Below are 22,288 nucleotides of genomic sequence, written 5' to 3' on the forward strand. Positions count from 1 at the left end.
ATTGTTCTGGGTCTTATATTTAGGCCCTTGATCCTTTTTGAGTGAATTTTGTATGTGGTGTAAAGTAAGGGTCCAACTTCATTCTTTTGCATGTGGATATCCAGTTTGCCCAGCACCATTTATTGAAAAGACTGTCCTCTCCCGTTGAATGGTCTTGGCACCTTTGTCAAAAATCATTTGGCCACATATGCAAGGGTTTATTTCTGCACTTTCTAATCTGTCCCATTCGTCTATACTGTTGACCCTGGAACAACGTGGGGGTTAGGAGTGCTGACCCCCACGCTGTCAAAAATCCATGCATAACTTCTGACTCTCTGAATGCTTACCTACTGAGAGCAGACAATGGACTAGAAGCCTTACCAATAATAGGAACAGTCGTCTAACACGTACTTTGTGTGTTGTATGTTTTATATGCTGTGTTCTGACAATAAAGGAAGCTAGAGAAAAAATGTTATTAAAGACAATCGTAAGGAAGAGAAAATACATTGACAGTACGGTATTTCTCGAAAGAAATTCACGTACGAATGGGCTCACGCAGTTCAAACCCGTCTTGTTCAAGAGTCAACTCGATGTCTGTTTTTATGCCAATACCACACTGTTCTGACTTAGTTGGCAGTAAGTTTCGAAATCAGGAATTATGGGTCTTCCGGTTTTGTTCTTTTTCAGGATTCTTTGGCTATGTGGGGTCTCTTGAGATTACATATGAATTTTGGGATGGGTTTTTCTGTTTCTGCGAAAAAAAAAATCATTGGGATTTTGATAGGTATTATGTTGACTCTGTAGATGGCTTTGGATAATATTGACATTTTAACAGTATTAAGCCCTCCAATCCGTGAACCTCTCATGTGTTTCCATTTATTTATGCCTTTCATTTCTTTCGACAATGTTTTGTAGTTTTCAGTGTACACGTTTTTTCTCCTCCTTGGTTAATTTCTAAGTCTTTTATCCTTTTTGATGCTGTGGTGCGTGGAATTGCTTTTGTAATTGCCCTTTCAGATTCGACATCATTTGTGTAGAGAAACACAACTGATTTTTGTGTGTTGGCTTTGTATTACTGCAACTTTGCCGAATTCTTGTATTAGTTCTAACAGTTTTTCTGCATATAAGAATATCGTATATCATCTGCAAACAGATAATTTTACTTCTTCCTTTCTGATTTAGATGCATGTTATTTCTTTTTCTTACCTAATTGCTCTAGCTCAAAATTCCACTGCTCCATTGAATTGGGGAAAGCAGACACCCTTGCCTTATTCCTTATTTTAGAGAAAAAGCTTTCAGTCTTCCACTGTTGCGTATGATATTTGCTATGAGTTTACATACTTGGCTTTTCTTATGTGAAGGTAGTTTCCTGTATTCCTAGTTGGTTGAGTTTTTAAAAAAAAATATTGAAAGGGTGTTGAATTTTGTCAAACGCATTTTCTGTATCAACCAAGATGATCTTTTGTGTTTTCTTTTCCTTTCGTTGATGTGGTGTATTCCACTGATCAATTTTCATGGGTTAAACCATCCTTATATTCCAGGAATGAATCCCACTGGGTTATAGTGTATAATCCTTTCTTTTTAAAAAAAAAATATTTATTTATTTACTTATTAATTTGAGAGAGAGAACGCACAAATGCATAAGCACAGGGGGAGGGGCAGAGGGAGAAGGAGAGAGAGAATCTCAAGCAGACTCCCTGCTGAGAGCCGAGCCCAATGCCGGGCTCAGTCTCACGACCCTGAGATCATGACCTGAGCCAAAATCAAGAGCCAGACACTTAACTGACTGAGCCACCCAGACATTCTAGCGTATGATCCTTTTAATAGGCTTTGCATTCAGTGTACTAGTATTTTGAGGATTTTCACACCAATGTTCGTAAGGGATATTAGTCTGTAGTTTTCTTATAGTGTCTTTGTCTGGCTTTGGTATCAGAGTTATGCTGACCTGATAGAGTAAGTTAGGAAGTGTTTCGTCCTCTCTCATTTTTGGGAAAGTTTGGGAAGAATTGGTATTAGTTCTTCTTTAAATGCGTGGTGGAATTCACCAGTGAAACCATCAGGTCCAGGGCTTTTCCTCATGGGGAGATTTTGCATCACTGATTTAATCTCCTTATTAGCTACAGCTCTGTTTAGATTTTCTATTATTTGTGAGTTAGTCTTGGTAGGTTGTGTGTTTCTAGAAATTTCTCCATTTTATCTAGGTTTTCCAATTCGTTGGCATACAGTTGTTCATAGTAATCTCATAATCTTTATTATTTCTGTAGAAATGGTACACTTTCAGTTCTGATTTTAGTTAAGTTGAATCTTCTCTCTTTTTTTCTTAGTCTATCTAACTAAAAGTTTGTTGATTTCGTTGATCTTTTTAAGAACCAGTTTTGGTTTCATTGATTTTCTCTATTGTTTTTCTGTTCTCCATTTCATTTACTTCTGCTATAATACTTATCATTTCCTTTTTTTCTGGTGGTTTTGGTTTTGGTTTGTTCTCCTTTTTCCAGTTCCTTAAATTGTAAATTAATCTGTTGGTTTGAGATCTTCCTTGTGTTTTAGTATAAGCATTTGCAACGATAAATTTTTCCCTTAGCATAAATGTCCCATAAGTTTTGGTGTGTTGTGTTTTTTATTTCATTTATCTCTGAGTATTTTCCAACCTCCCTTGTGATTTCTTTGCTCTATTGGTTGTTTAAAAGTGTGTGGTTTATGGGACGCCTCGGAGGCTCAGTCAGTTAAGCATCTGCCTTCGGCTCAGGTCGTGATCCCAGGATCCTGGGATTGAGTCCCACATCCAGCTCCTTGCACAATGGGAAGTCTGCTTCTCCCTCTATCTGCCGTTCCCCCTGCTTGTGCTCTCTCGCTTTCTCTGACAAATAAGATTTTAAAAAATAAATAAATAAAAATGTGTGTTTCAATTTTGACGGTTTTGTGAATTTTCCAGTTTTCTTTATGTTACTGGTTTCTCATTTCATCTCATGGTCAGAGAAGATACTTTGTGTGATATCTATCTTTCAAAATCTACTGAGACTTAATCTGTGGCCTAAAATATGGTCCATCCTGGGAAATGCTGCATGTGGACTTGGGAAGAATGTGTATGCTCTTGTTGGGCAGAGTGTTCTCTATGTCTGTTATCTAGTTGGTTTATTGTGTTGCTTAAGTCCACTATTTCCTTACTTCTCTTCTGGTGGTTGTATTATTGCAAGTGGGGCATTGACATCTGCGAATACTATTGTAAAACTGTCTGTTTCTCCATTTCGATGGCCTGTGGTTAGGTATGTAAATGTTCATAATTATTTTTTTTAAGATTTTATTTATTTATTCGATAGAGATAGAGACAGCCAGCGAGAGAGGGAACACAAGCAGGGGGAGTGGGAGAGGAAGAAGTAGGCTCATAGCGGAGGAGCCTGATGTGGGGCTCGATCCCACAACGCCGGGACCACGCCCTGAGCCGAAGGCAGACGCTCAACCGCTGTGCCACCCAGGCGCCCCCATAATTATTTTTTAAGATTTTATTTATTGAGAGAGAGCAAGCACAGAGGGAGAGGGAGAAGTAGACTCCCTGCTGAGCAGAGAGCCCGACCCGGGGCTCAATCCCAGAACCCCAAGATCATGACCTGAGCTGAAGGCAGATGCTTAACAGACTGAGCCACCCAGGCACCACATAAATGTTTATAATAATTATTATATCTTCTTGCTTTATTGAAACTTGTATTATTATATAATGTCCCTTTTTGTCTCTTGTAACCTTTTTTGATTTAAAGTCTATTTTCTGTGATATTAATATAGCCATTCCTATTCTCTTTTGGTTATTATTTGCATGGAATATCTTTTTCTTCTTTTTACTTTCAATCTGTTTTTGTCTTTGTATCTCAAGTGAGTTTCTTATAGACGGCAGAGAGTTGAATCATGTGTTTTTATCCATTCTGCCAATCTCTGATTAGAGAGTTTAATCCATTTACATTTAAAGTATTGACTGAAAAGGAGGGACTTACTTCTGTCATTGTGCTATTTGTTTTTTTTATAGGCTTTGTAGCTTTTTTGTCCTTCACTTCCTGCATTCTGTCTTCTTTTAGGTTTAGTTAATTTTTTGTACTGAAATGTTTAAATTTTTTTAAATTTCCTTGTGTGTATATTCTGTAGCTATGTTCTCTGTGGTTACCATGGGGATTGCATTTAACATCCTAAAGTTACAACATTCTAATTTGAATTTATAGTAGCTTAACTTCAGTAACATACAAAAACTCTGCTGCTTTACAGCTCTGTCCCTACTCCGTTTAGTTGTTGATGTCACAAAATTACATCTTTATATAATATTGTGTGCCCCAAAACATACACTAATCATTCCTTTAAATGCATTAGTTTCCTAAATTATGTAGAAAAGAAGATTTAGAATTACAAACCAAAGTTACAACGAGACTAGCTTTTACACTAGTAATTGTTTTTCTTTAAATGTATTAGGCTCTTAAATCGTAGAAAGCAAAAAGTACAGTTACAAACCATTGTTACAATAATACTGGCTTTTATAATTGCCTGTGTACTAACCTTTATGGAGATCTTTTTCTTCTCCATACAGCTTCAGAGTACTGTGTAGTGTCCTTTCATTTCACCATGTAGGACTTTCTTGAGCATTTTTTTGTAAGGCAGGGTTAGTGGTGATGGACTCCCTCAGCTTTTTTCTTTTTTCTTAATTTAAGTTCAATTTAGGGGGTGCCTGGGTGGCTCAGTTGGTTAAGCATCTGCCTTCTGCTCAGGTCATGATCCCAGAGTCCAGCTTAGCCAGGAGCCTGCTACCCCCTTTCCCTCTGCCCCTCCCCCACCCCACTCTTGCTCTCTCACTCTGCTCTCACTCTCTCTCAAATAGCTAAATAAAATATTTTTAAAAATAAATTCAATTTAATTAACATATAGTGTATTATTATTTTCAGGAGTAGAATTTAGTGATTTATCAGTTGCATACAACACCAGTGCTCATTCCCTCAAGTGCCCTCCTTAATGCCCATCACCCAGTGACCCAATTCCCCCGTACACCCCACTTCCAAAAATCCTCAGTTTGTTTCCTAGAGTTAAGAGTCTCTTATGGTTTGCCTCCCTCTCTGTTTTGCTTTTTTTCGGTCTTTTTGTTCATCAGCTTCAGTAATGTCCACTGTCCTGTCTTGAAGTTCCCTGATTTCTTCCGCCTGTTCAGATCTGCCTTTGAATCCCTGTAGTGAATTTTCCATCTCAGTGATTGTACTCACCAGCTTCAGAATTTCTTTTTGATTTCTCTTTAAGTTTTCTCTTCATTGATATTTTCATTTTGTTCACACATCGTTTTCTTGACTCTCTCTTTCTTTACTTTTTTGAGCCTTTAAGACAGTTTTTTTAAAAAAGATTTTATTTTTAAGCAGTCTCCACCCCCAACGTGAGGCTCAAACCCACAGCCCTGAGATCAAGAGTGGCGCGCTCCAGTGACTGAGCCAGGCGGGTGCTTCTTTACGAGAGTTGTTTTAAAATCATTGTCTGATAGATCTGCCATTAAGTCTTTCTCAGGGACAGATTCTGTTAATTTTTTTTTCTTCGAATGAGTCATACTTTCCTGTCTCTTCATATGCTTTGTGATTTTGTTGTTGAACGCTTGACATTTGAGTATGATCATTGGTAACTCTGGAGATCAGATTCTCTCCTTTCCCCACAGTTTGCTGGGGTTTTGTTATTGTTTCTGTTTACTGTGTTGGTTTTTTTGTGTGGCTGTGGGCTGTCTCTGTGCTGGGGATCAGTCTGAGGTGTCAACTTAACGTCTTCTTCTGTCTTTTCTGAGTTTTCCTTGGGCACATGTGGTCATTTTCTAATTTTCTCCTCATATGCAGTCATTTTTGAATGTCCTAGTCTTTAATATCTAGCTCCAGAAAGGGGAAAAGGGAAGGATAATGGTGGGAACAAAGGGATTTGGCCCTTTCAATCTCCTGAGAGTTTAACTGGAAGGAGAGGGTCATGCAGCAATGAGGGGAGTTACCAAGGACTGCCTGCCTTTTCTTTCTGCACCTCTGTGATCAGAAGCAGCAATCAGCAGGCAGAGCACAAATCTCCAGTATTTGGAGGACAGGGTCCTTTTTACTCACCCCGATTCTTGTAAGTTGTGTGCAAGCTGCCCCAGGAACATACGCACAGCTGTCTGCCCTGTGGCTGGGTCTGGGGTATGGATAGCTGCTACTGGGCTTAGAGCCGGAACTGGCCGAAATTAACCGCATTTACCACCCATGCATTCCCCTGGAAGAGACTCCCGAGTTCCAGAACAGTTCTGTCCGATAGATTGTGCCCGCGCACTTGTGGTCTCAGTGGGGAGACAGAGTCCTGGTGCTTTCCTCTGCCATCTTCCCAGCATCCTCTCCTCGACTTTTGTTTTTAAAGTATTTGAGACCACGTTTCTAAGTTTCTCTCCTAAAACACCGTGCAGATGTAGGAGCTGCAGGCGGCTGGGAGGTTGCATGATACGCCCAACACCTGTCTCCTTGGGGGAGCGTTGGAGCCTGTACGGTCACCAAACCCCCAAATGCCCCTCAGCCTCTTGCCTTGGTGGTTCTTTCTGCCCCTCATGGGAAATGGAGGGAGCATTCAAACCCTGGGGAGCTGGGACTCTGGGGCATTCAGATCTTGTTGTGGCTTCTGGTTGTAGAGAGAAATAGTCAGAAATAGCTTGCTGACTCAGGGGCCTTCATGGAAGCCTTTTCCCTGCATTCTTGAAGGTGTCCTGTGCATTTCTGGGCCCCGGGATCCTCTTCTTGAAATGGGTGGGTCAGTTGTTTCCATAGACAGACTTATCCAGTGGGAGTCAACAAGATGATTTTAGGAGGTATGCAGTTAGGGCATTCATGTAAATTGAGTCATAACAGGAGAATGCTATCTTCTTTTCAGTTCTTTTAATCCTTCCAGATTAGTCAAGAAGAAAGTCTCAGTTGGTGCTGGATTAATGCTTCTCACACTCCTGGACTCCTTTTCAGCAAGAGGAGGCCAGGCCCCAGATCAGAGCTGTGGGCAGGCATTGACTCTGGTTCTATTTCAGCAGAGTTGTTTTGGTTTTGTTTACTTTGTTTGGTTTTTTTTTTTCTTTGTTTTGAGGGCTATCTTCTGTTCGTAGTGAACTCTACTTTAGAAAACAAAGCTAAATGTGAGATGCTTCTTAGAAAAATTTAAAGGAAATGGTTTTCTGAGTCTCAGATCAGGCAAAAATGTCCTCAAATGTGCATAAAACAACTTAGAAATTATGTACCTCTCCCTAAAGGGTGAGATTGTGAGCTATAAACTTCTCATTGTATATTTCTGCAATGTTTAGAACTTTTCAAATGACCGATTATATTTTATAAGCAGAAAAATAATAAAGATCTATGGAAATGGTAATTTCCTTTGAAAAGAAGATTATTTGTTGAAGGTAGTATGGTGTTTCAGTCAGGAAAAAGTCTCTGGATTCAGCATAGGTCTTATTTATTTATTTAAAAATTTTTTTTTCATCTTGGGGGCACCTGGGTGGCTCAGTCAGTTAAGCGTCCAATTCTGGATTTCGGCTCAGGTCATGATCTCAGGGTTGTGAGAGCGAGCGTTGGGCTCCCTGCTGGGCATGGAATCCGCTTGAGATTCTCTCTCTCCCTCTCCCTCTGCCCCTCCCCCACCACTCTCTCTCTCTCAAAAAAATTTTTTTTCATTTTTCACTGAGGTATAATTAACATGTGACATTATATTAGTTTCAAGGGTACAACATAATGATTTGATATTTACATGCATTACAAAATGATCTCCACAGTAAGTGTAGTGAGCGTCTGTCAGCACACAGTTACAAAAAAAATTTTTTTTCTGGTGTTGAGGACTTTTAAGATCTCTTAACAACTTTTAAGTATGCAAGAGTATTAGTTTTTCCATTTTTCAAGATTTAAAAAAAAATTTTTTTAAGTAATCTCTACAGCCAACACGGGACTTGAACTCACAACCCCGGGATGAAGGGTCACATGCCCGTCAGGTCCCCCTGCAATTGAGTATTATTAACTCTAGTCACCCTGCTGTGTATGATGTTGCCATGATGTATTTACTTTATATCTGGAAGTTTCTACCTTTTGACCCCTCCCCCATTTGCCCAGCCCCCACCCAGCCCGACTTGGCAACCACTAGTCCGTTCTCTGTTATCTTTTGTTTGTTGGGTTGATTGTTTGGTTTGGTTTGGTTTGGTTTTTTAGACTCCACATGTAAGTGAGATTATATGGTATTTTCCCTTCTCTGTCTGACTTTGCCCCCAGAATCCCAAAACCATATTCCTCTGGGATCTTCACCAACCGCATGGTTGGAGATAAAGAGGGGATTTCCAGACCTCGGCTTTGTTTCCAGTTGGCTGTAGCTATGCTGAGCCGGGGCCTGTGTGAGAGCAGCTGGCCGAGCCGCAGAGCTGGGGCGCAGGGTGCCAAGGAACAAGCCAGAGACGGAAATGTTAGTCATTGGGAGACACACACAGGGTTTCATCTAAATAAGGCCATCTTGGTGGCTTTCCTGTCCCCAACCTTTCAGGGGGCAAGAATCACTTGGCTCTGGTTTGCTGGAGAAGCAGGGCGCCAAGTTCGAGGGAACACAGAACTAGTCTCCCCCAACTGGGAGTGGAGAGCTGGCTGTCGTCATGCCTAGAACATTCGTTCCCAAACTTGTCGGCACATGAAAATCACCTGGGGAGCTTGGAGAGGTATAGATGCCTACGTTCCAGCCCGAGAGATGATGCTGCGATTGGTCCAGGGTGTGGCCCCTTGGAATTTTTGAAAGCCCCCCCCCCGCCCCTATGATTCTAATGTGCGAATGAGTTTGGGAACCCCAGACCTGGCCTGGAAGGTCCCGGGAGCGTGGTGGGTGAAAGCCTTCTCGCGGAAGGCTCACCGGCCGCTACGTGTGGGTGCTGGGCCCAAACCGCCAGGGCTGGGCGGGAGAGGCAGGGCCACTACCTGGTCACCTGCCGGCTCTAGGGCACTCTGATCCCAGAGGAGGGTACATCTGGAAACCCTAGGGGGTCCTTTGGTGGAAAGACCAAGCCTTTTGAGCAGGAAGGTGGTGGGGGTGAAGGAGGTGACTTAACGCGGTGACATGGGCTGGGACCCAGAGTCCCCAGTCTACAGTGACGAGAAGAGGGAGACCTCGTTGGATGCGGGGCAGGGACTGCCTGGCCCTGAGGCCCAGAGTGCACACTTGGGCTGCGCCGCCCTCTCTGGGTCCCTCGCCACTGCCCAGCTCTGCGCTCCATCCCCCCAGAGGGCTCTAGGCCCAGGGGATGTTTGTTCCTCTGCCGGTTCTGTGGCTGTCTAGCCGTGACCTGGCAAATGCCCTCACCCCTGGGAGCCACGGCATCAGAAAAGCCCTGTGACCGACTGTGAGTCTGGGGGGACCCTGACATTGTGAGGACAGTGAAGATGATGGTTTTCAAAGGAACCGTCAACCCACGTCATCATCCCCCCGCGGAAGCGTGCCGCGTCGAGGACCCCTGTTGCCTGCCCCACCAGCTTTTGTGGGTGAGGGAGGAAACGGCTGCTGACATCTTTCTGCAGCTGCATGCCAGGGGGCACCCCCCATGACAGGGGGGCCATTCCTGGGCTGGGGCTGCACCAGCCTCCCGGAAAGAGCCCACCCGGTTGGTCCGGCCCTGCCTGGGCTGCGTATTTGCCGTGAGGGCCTCTCAGTTTCCCTGTCTATAAAATGGGCCTGGCACGGACTGGCAGCCAGGCCTCTTCCAGCTCCGTCTCCCTTCGCACTGAGGCTCAGGCATCCTCTGAGGCCTCGGACTGTCGCCAGCCACCCCTGGGGGAGGGCGGAGCCCCAGGCTGCTGTCGTCACCCTTGGCAGGGCTTGGCACGGGGCATTCTGAGAGGCTGTGAGGGCCCCTGTGGGTCTGGTTCGCCCCAGGGTGGCCAAGCCTGACTGTCCACACGGGCCTGAGAAACCAGCTTCCGTGGACTCTCCCTTTCCTTTCCTTGCAGGATATTTCTGTCCAAGTGTTTGCAGGTCCTTTTGTGACAGGCCCACCTTTCATATGGCCCCACCCACCGTGGCCTGTCTGGTGCTGACGTTAGACGTGAGCCCTTTTTACCTCTGTCCCTCTCTCTCCATTGGCCATCATCAGCTGCCCCCTTCTGTCCTCTCTTCTCCCACCCCGGCCCAGGAGCCAGGGGCAGAACCAGGCCTGCCAGTGCCACAGGGACGGGGCTTCCATTGGCCTGACCCTCCCCACCAGCCCCCGGGGGCAGGAAAGGCAGGTGGGGTCCCCCTGGTAGAGAAGAGGAGACAGGTCCCAACAAGCTGGTGGACAAGAAGACAGGTCCCCCCGGCCTCCTGGGGGCTCCCCCATAATCCAAGCCCGGGAAGTCAAGGAAGAGTGAAGAAGCCAAAGGAACAGTAATCAGAAGTCTGTGACTCAAGCCGTATCCTCTCTGCCATCCCTCCCTTCCTTCCTTGTACCCTGGGCTGGGGGCTGGGGTTACAGAGGAAACAACAGCAGGGCCATTTGTAATCATAGTCGACATGTTCTGAGCCTTTCTCGTGGGCTGGATGCCACGTGGGGGATTGTGCCTGCTTCATCTCCCAGTGACCTTGCCTGGTAGATGTTAGTACGGTCACAGCAGACTCTGATGGTGCTCCCTGTCACTCACCTCCTTCCCCCCCAGTCAGCCAGTGCACCCATCCTTCATCCACTGTGGGCCTAAGCTGCCAGCATCGGCACCCTTCTGGAAGGATTACCCGTGGCTAATAGCCGTCATCTCATACAGAGATGCCTCCCTCCCCCATCCATTGGGCATGACCCATAGCCAAAGACTGACTGATATGGAAGTGTAACGGCCCAGCCTCTCTGCCCCCTGACTGGACAGGACAGACTCTGTGGGGTCATTCACACTCCAGAGCTACCCCCCCAACCCCCACTGTGTGTCAGGCTGAAGCAAGACTTCCCTTACCCTGTCAATAAATAACTTCTGCAGGAACCCCTGTCTTGGGCTCTGCTTCTAGAAGCCTGATCTAGAACATCCCCATTTTACAGCTGGGGAAACTGAGGTACTGAGAGACTAAGTAACCTAACCAAAGCCACACAGCTGGCAACGAGTAGAGACTCAAATCCAAGACCCTGGTGCGAGGCATGCGCTCTGATCCAGAATCAGGCCCTGCCCCGGCCCCCAAGCTGTTGCCACCGTGCAGAGGGAAGTGGGTGGGCCGAGAGGAAATGACAATGCGGAGTGGCCAGACCTGCACGGACGAGAAAGAAAAGAACGCTAAGGAGTGAAGGGCAGTGGTGGGGGCCATGGCTTGGTCTGGGAAGGCAGCCTGGAAGGCTTCCCGGAGTCGAGCTGGGTGCAGAGGAGGAGTTAGCCAGGTGGGAGGGAAGGGGAAGGGTGTTGGAGGCAGAGGGTGTGCCAAGCAGGGAGGATGGGGAGGTGGGGCCGTGCGTACTGTCCCATGGCGGCAGGTGCGGGGCAGGTGCGCGAGAGGGCCGGGAGGTGCCCTACGACCCGATGGCGAAAGACCATCTGTTTATTCATCCTTTGAACCTTCCCTGGCCACCTTATGGATAGGTCGTACCTTCTTTGTGGCGGGCGTATTAACGCAGTGTGACTTTATCTGAGTGGTGGTGGGAAGCTGATAGGCGGTTTGGCCAGAAACCGAAACCAGAGCAGGACTGAGTGTGGGAAATGGCTCCGGCCAGAGGAATGTGCACGTGTGTGGCGAACACCATTCTGTAGCTCGTCCCCCATCACTCAGCCGCTTCCTTTTTAATGACGTCGTGGGGATGTGCCATAATTTAACCAGCTCCTTTTCAGTGGACATTTAGAGTTTTTTCAATCTTTTACTGCTATAAGCAAGGCCACATTAAGTGTTCCTGAGCGTATCTTGCACGTGATGAATAAATACCGGAGCGTGGGGTTGCTAGGCGTGGTTATGCGGCGTTTGCGGTCTTCATAGACAAAGTTGTGTCGGTATACACTCCCAATAGCAATGCATCCAAATGCCTGTTAATCCACAGCCTTGCCAGCTCTGTAATTTCCTTGACAATCTAAGAGCTGGGAAACCGTATGTCTCTTTTCGTTTTTAACGTGTATTTGTTTCACTTCCTGTGAGGTTGAACATCTTTTCATATATACTTCAGAACCATTCATATTTCCTTTTCCGTAAACAGTTCATGTTCTTTGCCTTCTGCTCTATCAGGTCGTTGGTCTTTTTCTTATTGATTTGTACTAACTCTTGATGTATCAAAGGCATTCATGTCTTTGTCTGTGACGCAGCTCACAGGTACTCTTCCCAGTTTGCCATTTGTCTTTTCCTTTTATTTGTTGAGTTCTTTGGCAATACAAACTTCTGATTTAGACCTGATCGATTTCATTCCCTTTTTCTTTTATGATTTCTGAGTTTTGTGTCATGCTTAACCAAACCCTCTGTATTGTGGAATTGTTTTTAAAACTTTTCCCCATGTTTTCTTCTAGCACTTAAAAATTTTTAACTGCCTTGTGAAGTCATAATGTAGAAAAAATGCATAGAAAATTCAACGTACGACTTCAAGAATTGCCGTAAATTGAACACCTGTAGTCTTCTAGTACTTTTACTGTGTAACTTTTTACATTTAAGTATTGGCCCCATCTCTAGACTTTATTTTGGCATAATTTGGGGGATTGAAATCCATATTTATTGAAAAAGAATAACTTTACAAATGTCATGGGATATTTTAAAATTTGTCATAGGCCAAGCAAAAAAGGAAAATCTCAACATACTTCCCCAAAGCAGAAATTGCATAGAACTTATTCTTTGTACGCATAGTAAAATAAAAAAATTAATGGCAGAGGTTTAAAGAATAACTTAAATGACTCACTTCAAAATTATAATCTACTAGTAATGTAAATTTGATAGAAACTTGACATAAATTTATGGAAATTGGCCAAAAGTGGTTTCTCGTTATTATTTTTTAAAATGAAAAGACTAGAAATGATTTAAGCAATCCACTCTCATAAACTTAACGAGGAGCAATCTCAGTAAATCAGTAAAGAGAAGTCGGGAGATAAAAAAAAAATTTTAACTAAAAAAGAAAATTCTACAGAATTGATAAATGGAAATGAAAGTTTTGTTTTGTCTTTTTAAATATAAGAGACAGCAGCTGCTCGCCAATCTAATAAGGAGAAAAAACAAAGCAAAATAAACTGAATTAAATGTGAAGACGAGATTTCTAAGTACAGGAAGATATCATAGGCAACTGTGTGCTCTACTAATGTTTGAACTTTTTTTTTTTTTTTTGAGAGAGAGAGAGCGTGCATGCTGGGGGGGAGGCAGAGGGAGAGAGAGCATCGCAGGCGGACTCTCTGCTGAGCACAGAGTCTGGTGCAGGGCCCCATCCCATGACCCCAAGATCATGACCTGAGCCAAAACCAAGAGTAGGATGCTCAACCAGCTGAGCCACCCTGGTGCCCCTCACATTTGAACATTCTTGACAAAATGAACAGTTTTCTCAACTGTGAACATAAAGTGCCAAAAATTAATTTAAAAAAAAAAAAGCAACAAACAGCCTGTTTGTTATGTCCCCGAAGCCCTGTTATGTTTCAGGGCACCTGGGTGGCTCAGTCTGTTAGGCGTCTGCCTTCGGTTCAGGTCATGATCCCAGGGTCCTGGGGTCAAGCCCTGTGTTGGGCTCTGTGCTCAGCTGGAAGCCTCCCTCTCCCTCTCCTCCCCACTGTGCTCTCTGTCACTATCCCTGTCTCTCTCTCCCTCTCTCCAATAAATAAATAAAATCTTAAAAAATAAAGTTGTCGTGTTTGGTTTTTTAAAAACTGTTCAAACAATCAGATAGCCTTGGAAAGGACTCTGGCTCTCACTCGGTGGGGGGGGAGGGGTGCTCTGCGTGACGGAGGCAACTGCTGTGGGCCGCAGCGTGATGGGGACACTCTGAGCCTCCATGAAGGGTGTTGGGGTGGGCAGAAGAGGTACCAGGTCTCCCGGTGCAAAGGATCCAGGTGAGAAATGGTGGTGCCGTGTTCAGGCGGCAGCTGTGGAGGAAGTGAGAGTCTGCCATACACATGGAAAAAGCCCTCCTTGGCCTGAGCTCCAGGAAGCAGGAAGCCGCCCTTCAGGGACGTGGGGAAGGTGGTGGTGGAAGCAGGCAGTTCGGGCAGGGAGAGGGAGGTCGGGATTGCCCTTTGGGACTTAGACATTTTTAAAAGCATATGGGGCATCCAAAAGGTAGAGTGGTGAGAACTGAAGTTGTTTAGGCCGAGACGTCCTGGTCTGGCATCTAGCCCATATTCTTTATGCTGTCTGTTTGCCTCCTTCAGCTCATTTTCCAGTACAAATGTCATTCTGTCCCCATAACACACACACAGACATTCAACTAAAAAGTAGACTAAAATATATCCTCAATAGGTATGAATTATTTTGATTTGAACTTTTAGCCTCTCTCTGTCATACTTGACGTACGTGTTTATCCTTATTGATTGCCTTCCTGTTTCTATTTTGTTTTATTATGTGACCTTATGGAGGGAACTTCCAATTCTGTGAGCCATCACTGATCATTTCTTGTGCTTATTTATCACCATGGATTTATTTTCTTTACACATTGGGGTAACATCTCAATTTTTAAAAAAGATTTTATTAATTTTAGAGAGAGAGAGAGAAAGCAAGAGGGGGGAGGGGCAGAGGAAGAAGGAGAGAGAGAATCCCAAGCAGACTCTACACTGAGTGAAGAGCCCGACGCGGGGCTCGATCCCACAAGCCCGAGATCATGACCCGAGCTGTAATCACGAGTCGCGTGCTTAACTGAGCCCCCCAGGTGCCCCTTCTAGTTTTTAATGTATATGTCTTTCTGGGGTTTTTTAAATAAAAATATGCCTATTAAAAAGTTCGAATGTAGAACTGGTCCAAGAGAGTACAGCGTAGAGGGTTCTCCTTTGCCTGGGTTCCACATACTCCCTCCCCGGACAAAGTCCAATCCCTGGTCTGTTGTGTACCCCTAGAGTTGGTCTCTGTATATGCAAATACACACACACACACACACACACACACGCACAAATAAGCATTTGCTTAATGATATACTTTGAAGGTTTTTTTGCTTGGCCTAAGAGTTTTATGGTTTGTCCTTGCTGTAACGTGTATCTGTACTTCGCTCCTTTTTATTGCTGAATAATATCCCACTGTACAGATAGACGATTTTTTGCTTCTCCATTCATGAGCTTTTGGACATTTGCATTGCTCTCACTGTTGGGCTGTTGTGGATGACAAACATTTGTGTGCACATTTTTGTGTGAATGTCTGTTTTCATTTCTCTTGGAGAGAAATCTGAGAGTGGAATGGCTGGGTTCTATGGTCACTCTGTGGTTAACATTTGAAGGACCTGCCGCACTGTTTTCCAAAGGGGCTGCTGCATGTCACATCCGCACCCACAGGATATAGAGCTCCCGTTTCTCCTCATCCTCACCAACACTTGTACTGTCTTTTCCTTCATGATGACCCTTCAGTGGGAGTGTGAGATGCCACCTGCTTTCCATACAGAACATTTTCATTCTTAATTAAAAAAATAACTCCTTTAATTTAAAACATTGGTATTACCATGTGTGTCAATACTCTGTATTTTCCCAATAGGTTTTCTTTTAATACCATTGATTAATGGGCGTGTTTTAAGTGCGTGTGAAGCTACTTTTGATTCCATTCCTTGGGCCAGTTTTTTCTATTTTGAATACCATTCCATAAAGTTTTAATGATAGGGGCTTTAATAAGATGTTCTGTGATGTTTGGAAGCCTCTCCATTACCTCCTGCCTCTCCCAACAGTCTTTGCTGTAATTGTCTTCGCTCTCTCGTTTTTACCTCATTCTGACTTAGGCTGTTTATTACGAATATTTGAGGCATATAAACGCTTGTCATATCTGCCCTTTCCTGTCTAAGTGACTGTTATTCTAATCGGATCACGCCGTCCCAAGTATCCTGCGGTAGTTTAAGCAGCACTGCCTTAAATCTACATATTAACTCGGGGAGGGGGGTTCTTCTGCTTTCTGTGGTCTCAGTCAGGTCCGTCTTAGTCATTTCAGGCTGCTGAAACCGAATGGGTGGCTTACACCACACACGTGGGCTCCTCACGGTTCTGGAGGCTGGGAAGTCCCAAGCTCAAGGTGCCAGCAGGTCCGGAGTCTGGCGAGGGCTGTCTTCCTTTGGAGAGGGCCACCCTCGCCTTGTGTTCTGGTGAGGCAGGGGGCAGAGGGGAAGCAGGCTCTCTCCTGCCTCTATCTTGTAAACGCCCTGAACCCTCACGAGGGCTCCATCCTCATGACCCAGGGAGCAAAGGCCCCACCTCCAAATACAGTCACACCGGGAACGTAGGCTTCAACATATAAATGGGGGGGGGGGAGAACACAATTCGTCTTTTCTTCTTTCCAATGACAATGGTTAACCTCTGTTGTGTTTAGAAGGCGCCATGTTTACGTGGATTTATCTAAAGCTCTGGAACTTCGCGGTTCCATCCCTCCCCGCATAGGTACACAGTCTGTGCACACCTGATTTTTGCCTTTCTTCCTTCCTTTCCCGTACTTTCTAGCTACCGTTCTTCTTGCCCACTCTGTATTATTAGACGACATCTCTCTTAGGCATGTGAGCCAGGGTGTCATTTGATTGTGTTCTTGGTGAGACAGTGATCAATGCCTCTGGGTTTTCTCATTAAGAAGAATGTTTATTCTAGGGGCGCCTGGGTGGCTCAGTCAGCTGAGCGTCTGCCTTCGGCCCAGGTCACGATCTTGCGGTCGTAAGATCGAGTTCCGCGTGGGCTCCCTGCTCAGTGGGGAGCCTGCTTCTCCCTCTCCCTCTGCCCTTCCCCCCTGCTCATGCTCTCTCTCTCTCATGCTCTCTGTCTCTCTCTCAAATAAATAAAATCTTTTTAAAAAATAGAGAAGAATGTTTATTCTCGACTGCCTCAAAAATTCTTAGAAGATTGCAGATCTTACCCTTTTGGGAGTTTTACTGGGAAAGGAAGTTGGCTTCGGTGGTGAGGATCATTCCGTTTTCATCTGAATGAATTAGCTGTCGAGAGTCTGCTGGATTCAAGGGGCTACTCCAACGCTACAAGTCACTGGGAAGCAAATGTCCGAGTTGGAGGAGGACGAGGGGCTCCCTCTGGGCCACGTGTGGCAGAAGGTGACCCCAGACAGGGTGAGGCTGTACACAGTCCAGGGACAAAAGGAGATGTGGTTGGGGAAGGCTAAGATCTGTGCGTGAGGACAAGGGGACTCTTCTGGGTCGAATGCCTCTGAGGCGTCTCCGGAGGAGGGGAAAGGGCTGGTGCCTTCCATGCAGCTTTCCTCTTGGGATTTGGAATATTGAGAGCGCCCTGTCTCCTGTCCTTAGGAGCTGACCCTATGGAAACAATCTGCAAATCCAGCTCAGAGCACAGGACTTGGCTTGGGTGCTCATGAGGCCTTCTCTGCGGACGCCCTAGAACATCTATGATGAACCAGGAGGCCAAGTAGGTGACCTCTACCCTTTACCTCCTCTCTTTCCCTCCCATCCACTCCTTCACTCCCCTCCTACTCCCCTCCAAGACTGCTCCCTATCCAGATTCACCTCACTGGGCTGCCCCTCATACAACAAACCTACCCTTAGCCCCCATTCAGCTTGAGCGTGAAGGTCATCAGACACAGAAATCGGGGAGGGCCTTGAGATAGAATCCAATCTACCCATTTTATAGATGGTGTGACTGAAGCCCAGCTGGAGAGTAGGCCAGACTATGAATCTATCAGCAAGGACAGGCTAGTTTATGCTTTCGTAACAGCCACCAACGTCCTGGTGCCTTAGGACAACGAAGTCTTATTTCTCCTCCTGCTTCTTTCTCTTGTCAGCCAACTGGGACCTCTCTTCCACATAATCTTCTTGCTGGCCCCGGGCTAAAGGAGCAGCCAAGATCTGGCATAGTGCTGGTCCCTGTGGTAGAGGAAAAGAAAGAACACTGTGAGTTGCACATTGGCTCTTAGAACTTCTGCACAGACGTGACACGAGTCATTCTTTAGCATATTTCATCGACCAAAGCAAGTTTTGTGGCCATGCCTGACTTCGAGGGAACAGGGAAGTGCCATCCGACCATGGGCCTAGACAGAGGAGAAGAGCTTATCTGCGAATAGCCCTAAATGCCTGGCACAGTGAATTAGGTACAGACCTGGGTCAGGAAAGCTAGTCTCCTAACTCTGGGGCTGAGGGTCTTTCCACTATAATCCTCTGTCTCCGAGGCTCTTTTCCATAGAAGCCTCAATGACCGATAATAACATAATGGACTTTTTCTCCCACGGATGGTTATCCTTAGAGAGCGTGATGTCTTACCCCAAGGGGACCGAGCATTAATGGCAGAAACAAAGGCATTATGTCAGAGTGGCAGGGTGGACACGTTTGAGGGTGAAGGACTTCCCCAGACTTATACCACCTGGACGCTCCTCGCTTCCACCTGACGCCTTGCTGTCCTGGCTGATTGCTTTATGGGCATCCTGGACCTGAACCCTATAGCCCAGAAAAGAAGCTGTGCCCTAGGCCATAACCACACCCTCGGACCAAAATCACACTGAGCCCAGGGACTTAGTCCTTGTCCGGTGCCATCTAGGGCTCCTAGGCCTCAGACGTTTACTGACCTGATAGGCAAAAAATGTCAGTTCTGAGCCTGGCTCTGCCATGGACTTGCAGTATGACCTTGGGTATGTCCTTGGCCTTAGTCTTTCTATCCGTTCAGTGGGAATGGTGATCCCTGCCTACCCCACGGATGTGAGCATGTTTCATGGATACTAAAGCTCTGTGGCAGAGCGAGGAGCTATTGCTATCAGTCCAGTGGCCAGGGTATGGCCAGAGGGGGCTGGGGACACATGCCTTTGCTGGGTGTCAAGGGGAGCAGCTGCCGTCTGAACCCCAGGACATAGAGTCCTGCACCCCAGCCTCTGAGAGTTGGTAAGTCTGCTCCTCCTGGGTGAGCCTCCCACTGTTTTCAGAGTTGGAAGTGGGGTCTCTGCAATCATGAGGATTATACAAGACACGTAAAGCACTTAGAGCAGTGCCTCGCCCACAGTCTGTGCTTTCTAAGTGTTTGCTATTCTTAAGGAACTAGTACCAGAAAGTAGATTTGGAAAGGTTATAGCATATTCCACCATGTGATGGACCACCAGTTAGTTAACAAATCCCCAATTTTTGGACATTTAGGTTGCTTCCAATTTTTATCTATTATGAATAACCTTGCAGTGAGAAACTTTGTAATTAAAATTTTTGTGTACACCCATAATTATTTCCTAAGGCTAGAGTGCTAGAAATAGAATTGCCAAATCAATTTTTAAAAAAAATTTTTAAGCTTTGCTATGTAAGTGCCCCTTGCTTTATACTGCTACTCCTACCGGCAGGTTGTTTGAGAGCTCCAGTTTAGAAGGGGAGAATTTGCTGAAAGAGAGAGAGAGATGGTTTGTATTAGGTAGGGTTTGATTTCACTGTGAGTATCAAAAAGCCCTAAGCAATAGTGCTTTAAATAGAAATGTATTTCCTTGTCATGTCGGAGAAACTCAGGACAGGTGGAAAGCCTTACCCTCCACCTTCTTCTGCCCTGGCTTTCACCTCATGATCCAGCATGGCTGCCCAAGGTGCAGCCATCACGTTGACATCCCAACCAACAGGAGGAAGCAAAGAAGGAGATATAACACTTCCACCTGTATCCCATTGGCCAAAACTTAGTAAGATGGCCTATTCTAACTGCAAGGGAGGCTGGGAAATAGAGTTTATTCCAGATGACCAGGAAATATTCAGGGGTTCTAATACTAAGGAAGAAGAAGAGAACAGATTTGGGGGGTACAACTCGTTGTCTCTGCCATGAGCTTAGCTCAGACAGCAGCACAAATAGGTCCATGGAAACAAGAAAAAAATAAAGCATCCCCAGGGGACCATCCACAGGGGATGAACTGAACCCTTCCAGAGCCAGGACACCGGCACAAATTAGCAGGGGGGTAAGGAGTCCAAAAGCCGACTGTTCTCTGGGACCGATCCCTGGGCACAGGCAGGGAGACAGCACAAAGAAGCCACTTGTCTGCCTTTCCACTGCCCCCCAGATGTGGGAGGTGGTTCTTGACTACCCCTTTGGCTTCCTACCAGCTGACTATTCCCCTACTCCCCTGCCCACCTGTCCTCCAACTCACCTGTCCCCCAATATCTGCTCCCCCGCTCACCTGCCTATCCTGTCCCTGCAGGGCCAGCTCTCATGGACCCCGTTAGCCTCCAGCTGGGCACCAGCCACCTGTGGAGCTGGCTCGTGAGGCTGCTCAGCAAAGACCCAGAATGGCTGAATGCCAAGGTGAAGTTCTTCCTTCCCAAGATGGACCTGAGCTCCGAGGACAAGGCCCAGGATGCCGCACAGGGGGTCATCCTGCAACTCGGAAGACTGCACACTCAAGGCCGGGCCACTTGGCAGGCATTCATCCATTGCGTGTGCATGGAGCTTGACGTGCCGCTGGACCTGGAGGTGCCGCTGCTGAGCACTTGGGGCCACGGAGATGGTAAGGGCAGGCGGGACAGGCACAGAGCAGCCGGCTAGCCCCGTCATGGGGACCAGGGAGGCCCGGGGAAGGCTGGGACCCACCTGAGTCACACAAAGATGATGTGGTCAAGCCAGGAACCAAATTGTATGTTTCGGAGCACTTTCCAGAGTAAATTCCTGAGTTTCACAAAACCTAGAAGACCCCCTTCTTCCACCTTGCCTCACCCTAGTTGCCAGAAAGGCTGGATACAAGGAGAGAAAGGACCAGTGTCTCCTTCCAGCCAAGAAATTCTAAATGGCCCATCATGCTTAAGAGGTTTCTTTCACAGCCTGGTCAGGAGGAGCCACGGGCAGAGCCTTCCAACCCCTGCTGGTGGGCAGGTGCTTTGAACTCTGTGCAGTTCCGTGCGTGTTTCTTGGCACCTTCTGCTTACACGGCATCGTGGGGAAACAGAACACTGAGAGGCAACGGTGTTCTTGGAGAGGAAGTGAGAGCACACGCAAGAGCTCTGGCACAAGGCAGAGTGCAGGGAATGCAGGGGGTTCAAGTGTGCACGTGTGTGTATAATACACGTGCATGTGCACAAACACGTACACACATGCAGAAACACGTGTGCACGTGCAGACATGCACACACGGGCCTGTCCGTGTACGGACCTGCATATACGCACACATTTCTGCCCACACCTGCTTTCCCCGATTGGGCCCTGCACAGATGGCTGAGTGTCGACCTTATTTCTCTCCTGCCGGGGACCTGCCCTGACAGATGAGCCCTGATCCAGACACCAGGCTGGAGCTGGCCTAGAGCATCCCGCCACATCCCCATAGCGTCTCACATTCCCCCCTCTCTTTCAGGGTTCCCCAGCCAGCTGGAAACTGGTGAAGAAAGCCAGCCTGTCTCTCAGCTCCACCACGGTGAGGCCTGGGGGTGCAGAGTAGGAGGGGGGCGGTGAGCATGCTAAGTCCCTAGCTCGAGCCCGGAGGAGGCTGGTGGTGGCTGGGCACAGACGTTTCCCTTAAACCCGCCTCCTCATCCCCCAGTGCATCTGCACATCTCCCCTGCCCCTGGCCATGGCTCCCAGCCCCACCTCCTCCCCCTCTGCTCCGCTGAAGGCTTTGGCCTGTCCTCATTCCTGTTCCCAGAGGTCGAAGCTGGAGCTTCCTGAGCGAGTGGGAAGCTGTCAGCCCCTGGGCAGTGCCAGGATCCCGTCTGCTTTCCCTAGAGGAAGTGTGTTCCCATCCTGTCCTCAGCCTCAGGTCTCGTCGTCCAAACCCACAGACTCAGGCCCCTCATCATTCTGATGCCCTGGGGCCTGATACTGACCCACGGACTGCCGCCCACACCCTGGCAACCTCTGACTGATTTTTGGATAGAACACAGAGAGGCCAGCAATTAATTGGTAACCACCTCATGGTGCATGGGCCACACTCTAGTCTCCGAACCTTTATTTCTTTTTCCTTTTTTTTTTTTATTGTGGCAAAATACACATAACATAAAACTTCTATCTTAACCATTTTTTTAAAGATTCTCTTTACTTTTTTGAAAGAGAAAGCAAGCATGAGCGGTGGGGAGGGGCAGAGGAAGGAGGAGAAGCAGACTTCCCACTGAACAGGGAGCCTGACAGGGGGGCTCGATCCCAGGACCCTGAGATCATGACCTGAGCCGAAGGCAGACGCTTAACCGACTGAGCCACCCAGGCGCCCCTGTCTTAACCATTTTAAGTGCACAGTCCAGTGGTATTAAATTCACTCTTGTCGTGCGACCATCCATCTCCAGAACCCTTTTCATCTTGGAAAACTGAAGCTCTGTCCCCATTGAACAAAAGCTC

The 22,288-nt window shown here is 46.6% G+C and overlaps 1 protein-coding gene across 14 annotated transcripts in view; it reads left to right on the top strand.

Moving 5' to 3' along the window:
• The window catches only part of NLRC5 (NLR family CARD domain containing 5), an 86,300-nt gene that overhangs the window by 8,352 nt on the left and 55,660 nt on the right, over nucleotides 1-22,288 (top strand). For 11 of the 14 annotated variants that reach the window (XM_087870435.1, XM_045806840.2, XM_087870444.1 and 8 more), the window contains exons 2-4: nucleotides 17,318-17,435; nucleotides 20,173-20,478; nucleotides 21,315-21,374. In XM_087870435.1, the coding sequence (XP_087726561.1) occupies nucleotides 20,184-20,478; nucleotides 21,315-21,374 (355 nt within the window). In that variant the 5' untranslated portion in view covers nucleotides 17,318-17,435; nucleotides 20,173-20,183. Of the gene's footprint in view, nucleotides 1-3,104; nucleotides 3,243-17,317; nucleotides 17,436-17,808; nucleotides 17,918-17,947; nucleotides 18,115-20,172; nucleotides 20,479-21,314; nucleotides 21,375-22,288 lie in introns of those variants that run through there. The other 3 variants (XM_087870436.1, XM_087870438.1, XM_087870439.1) reach the window with 3 other exon arrangements.

This window comes from Ursus americanus, chromosome 21 (genome assembly GCF_024610735.1).
Source record: "Ursus americanus isolate L20-20 chromosome 21, mUrsAme1.1.p, whole genome shotgun sequence".
NCBI lineage: Eukaryota > Metazoa > Chordata > Mammalia > Carnivora > Ursidae > Ursus > Ursus americanus.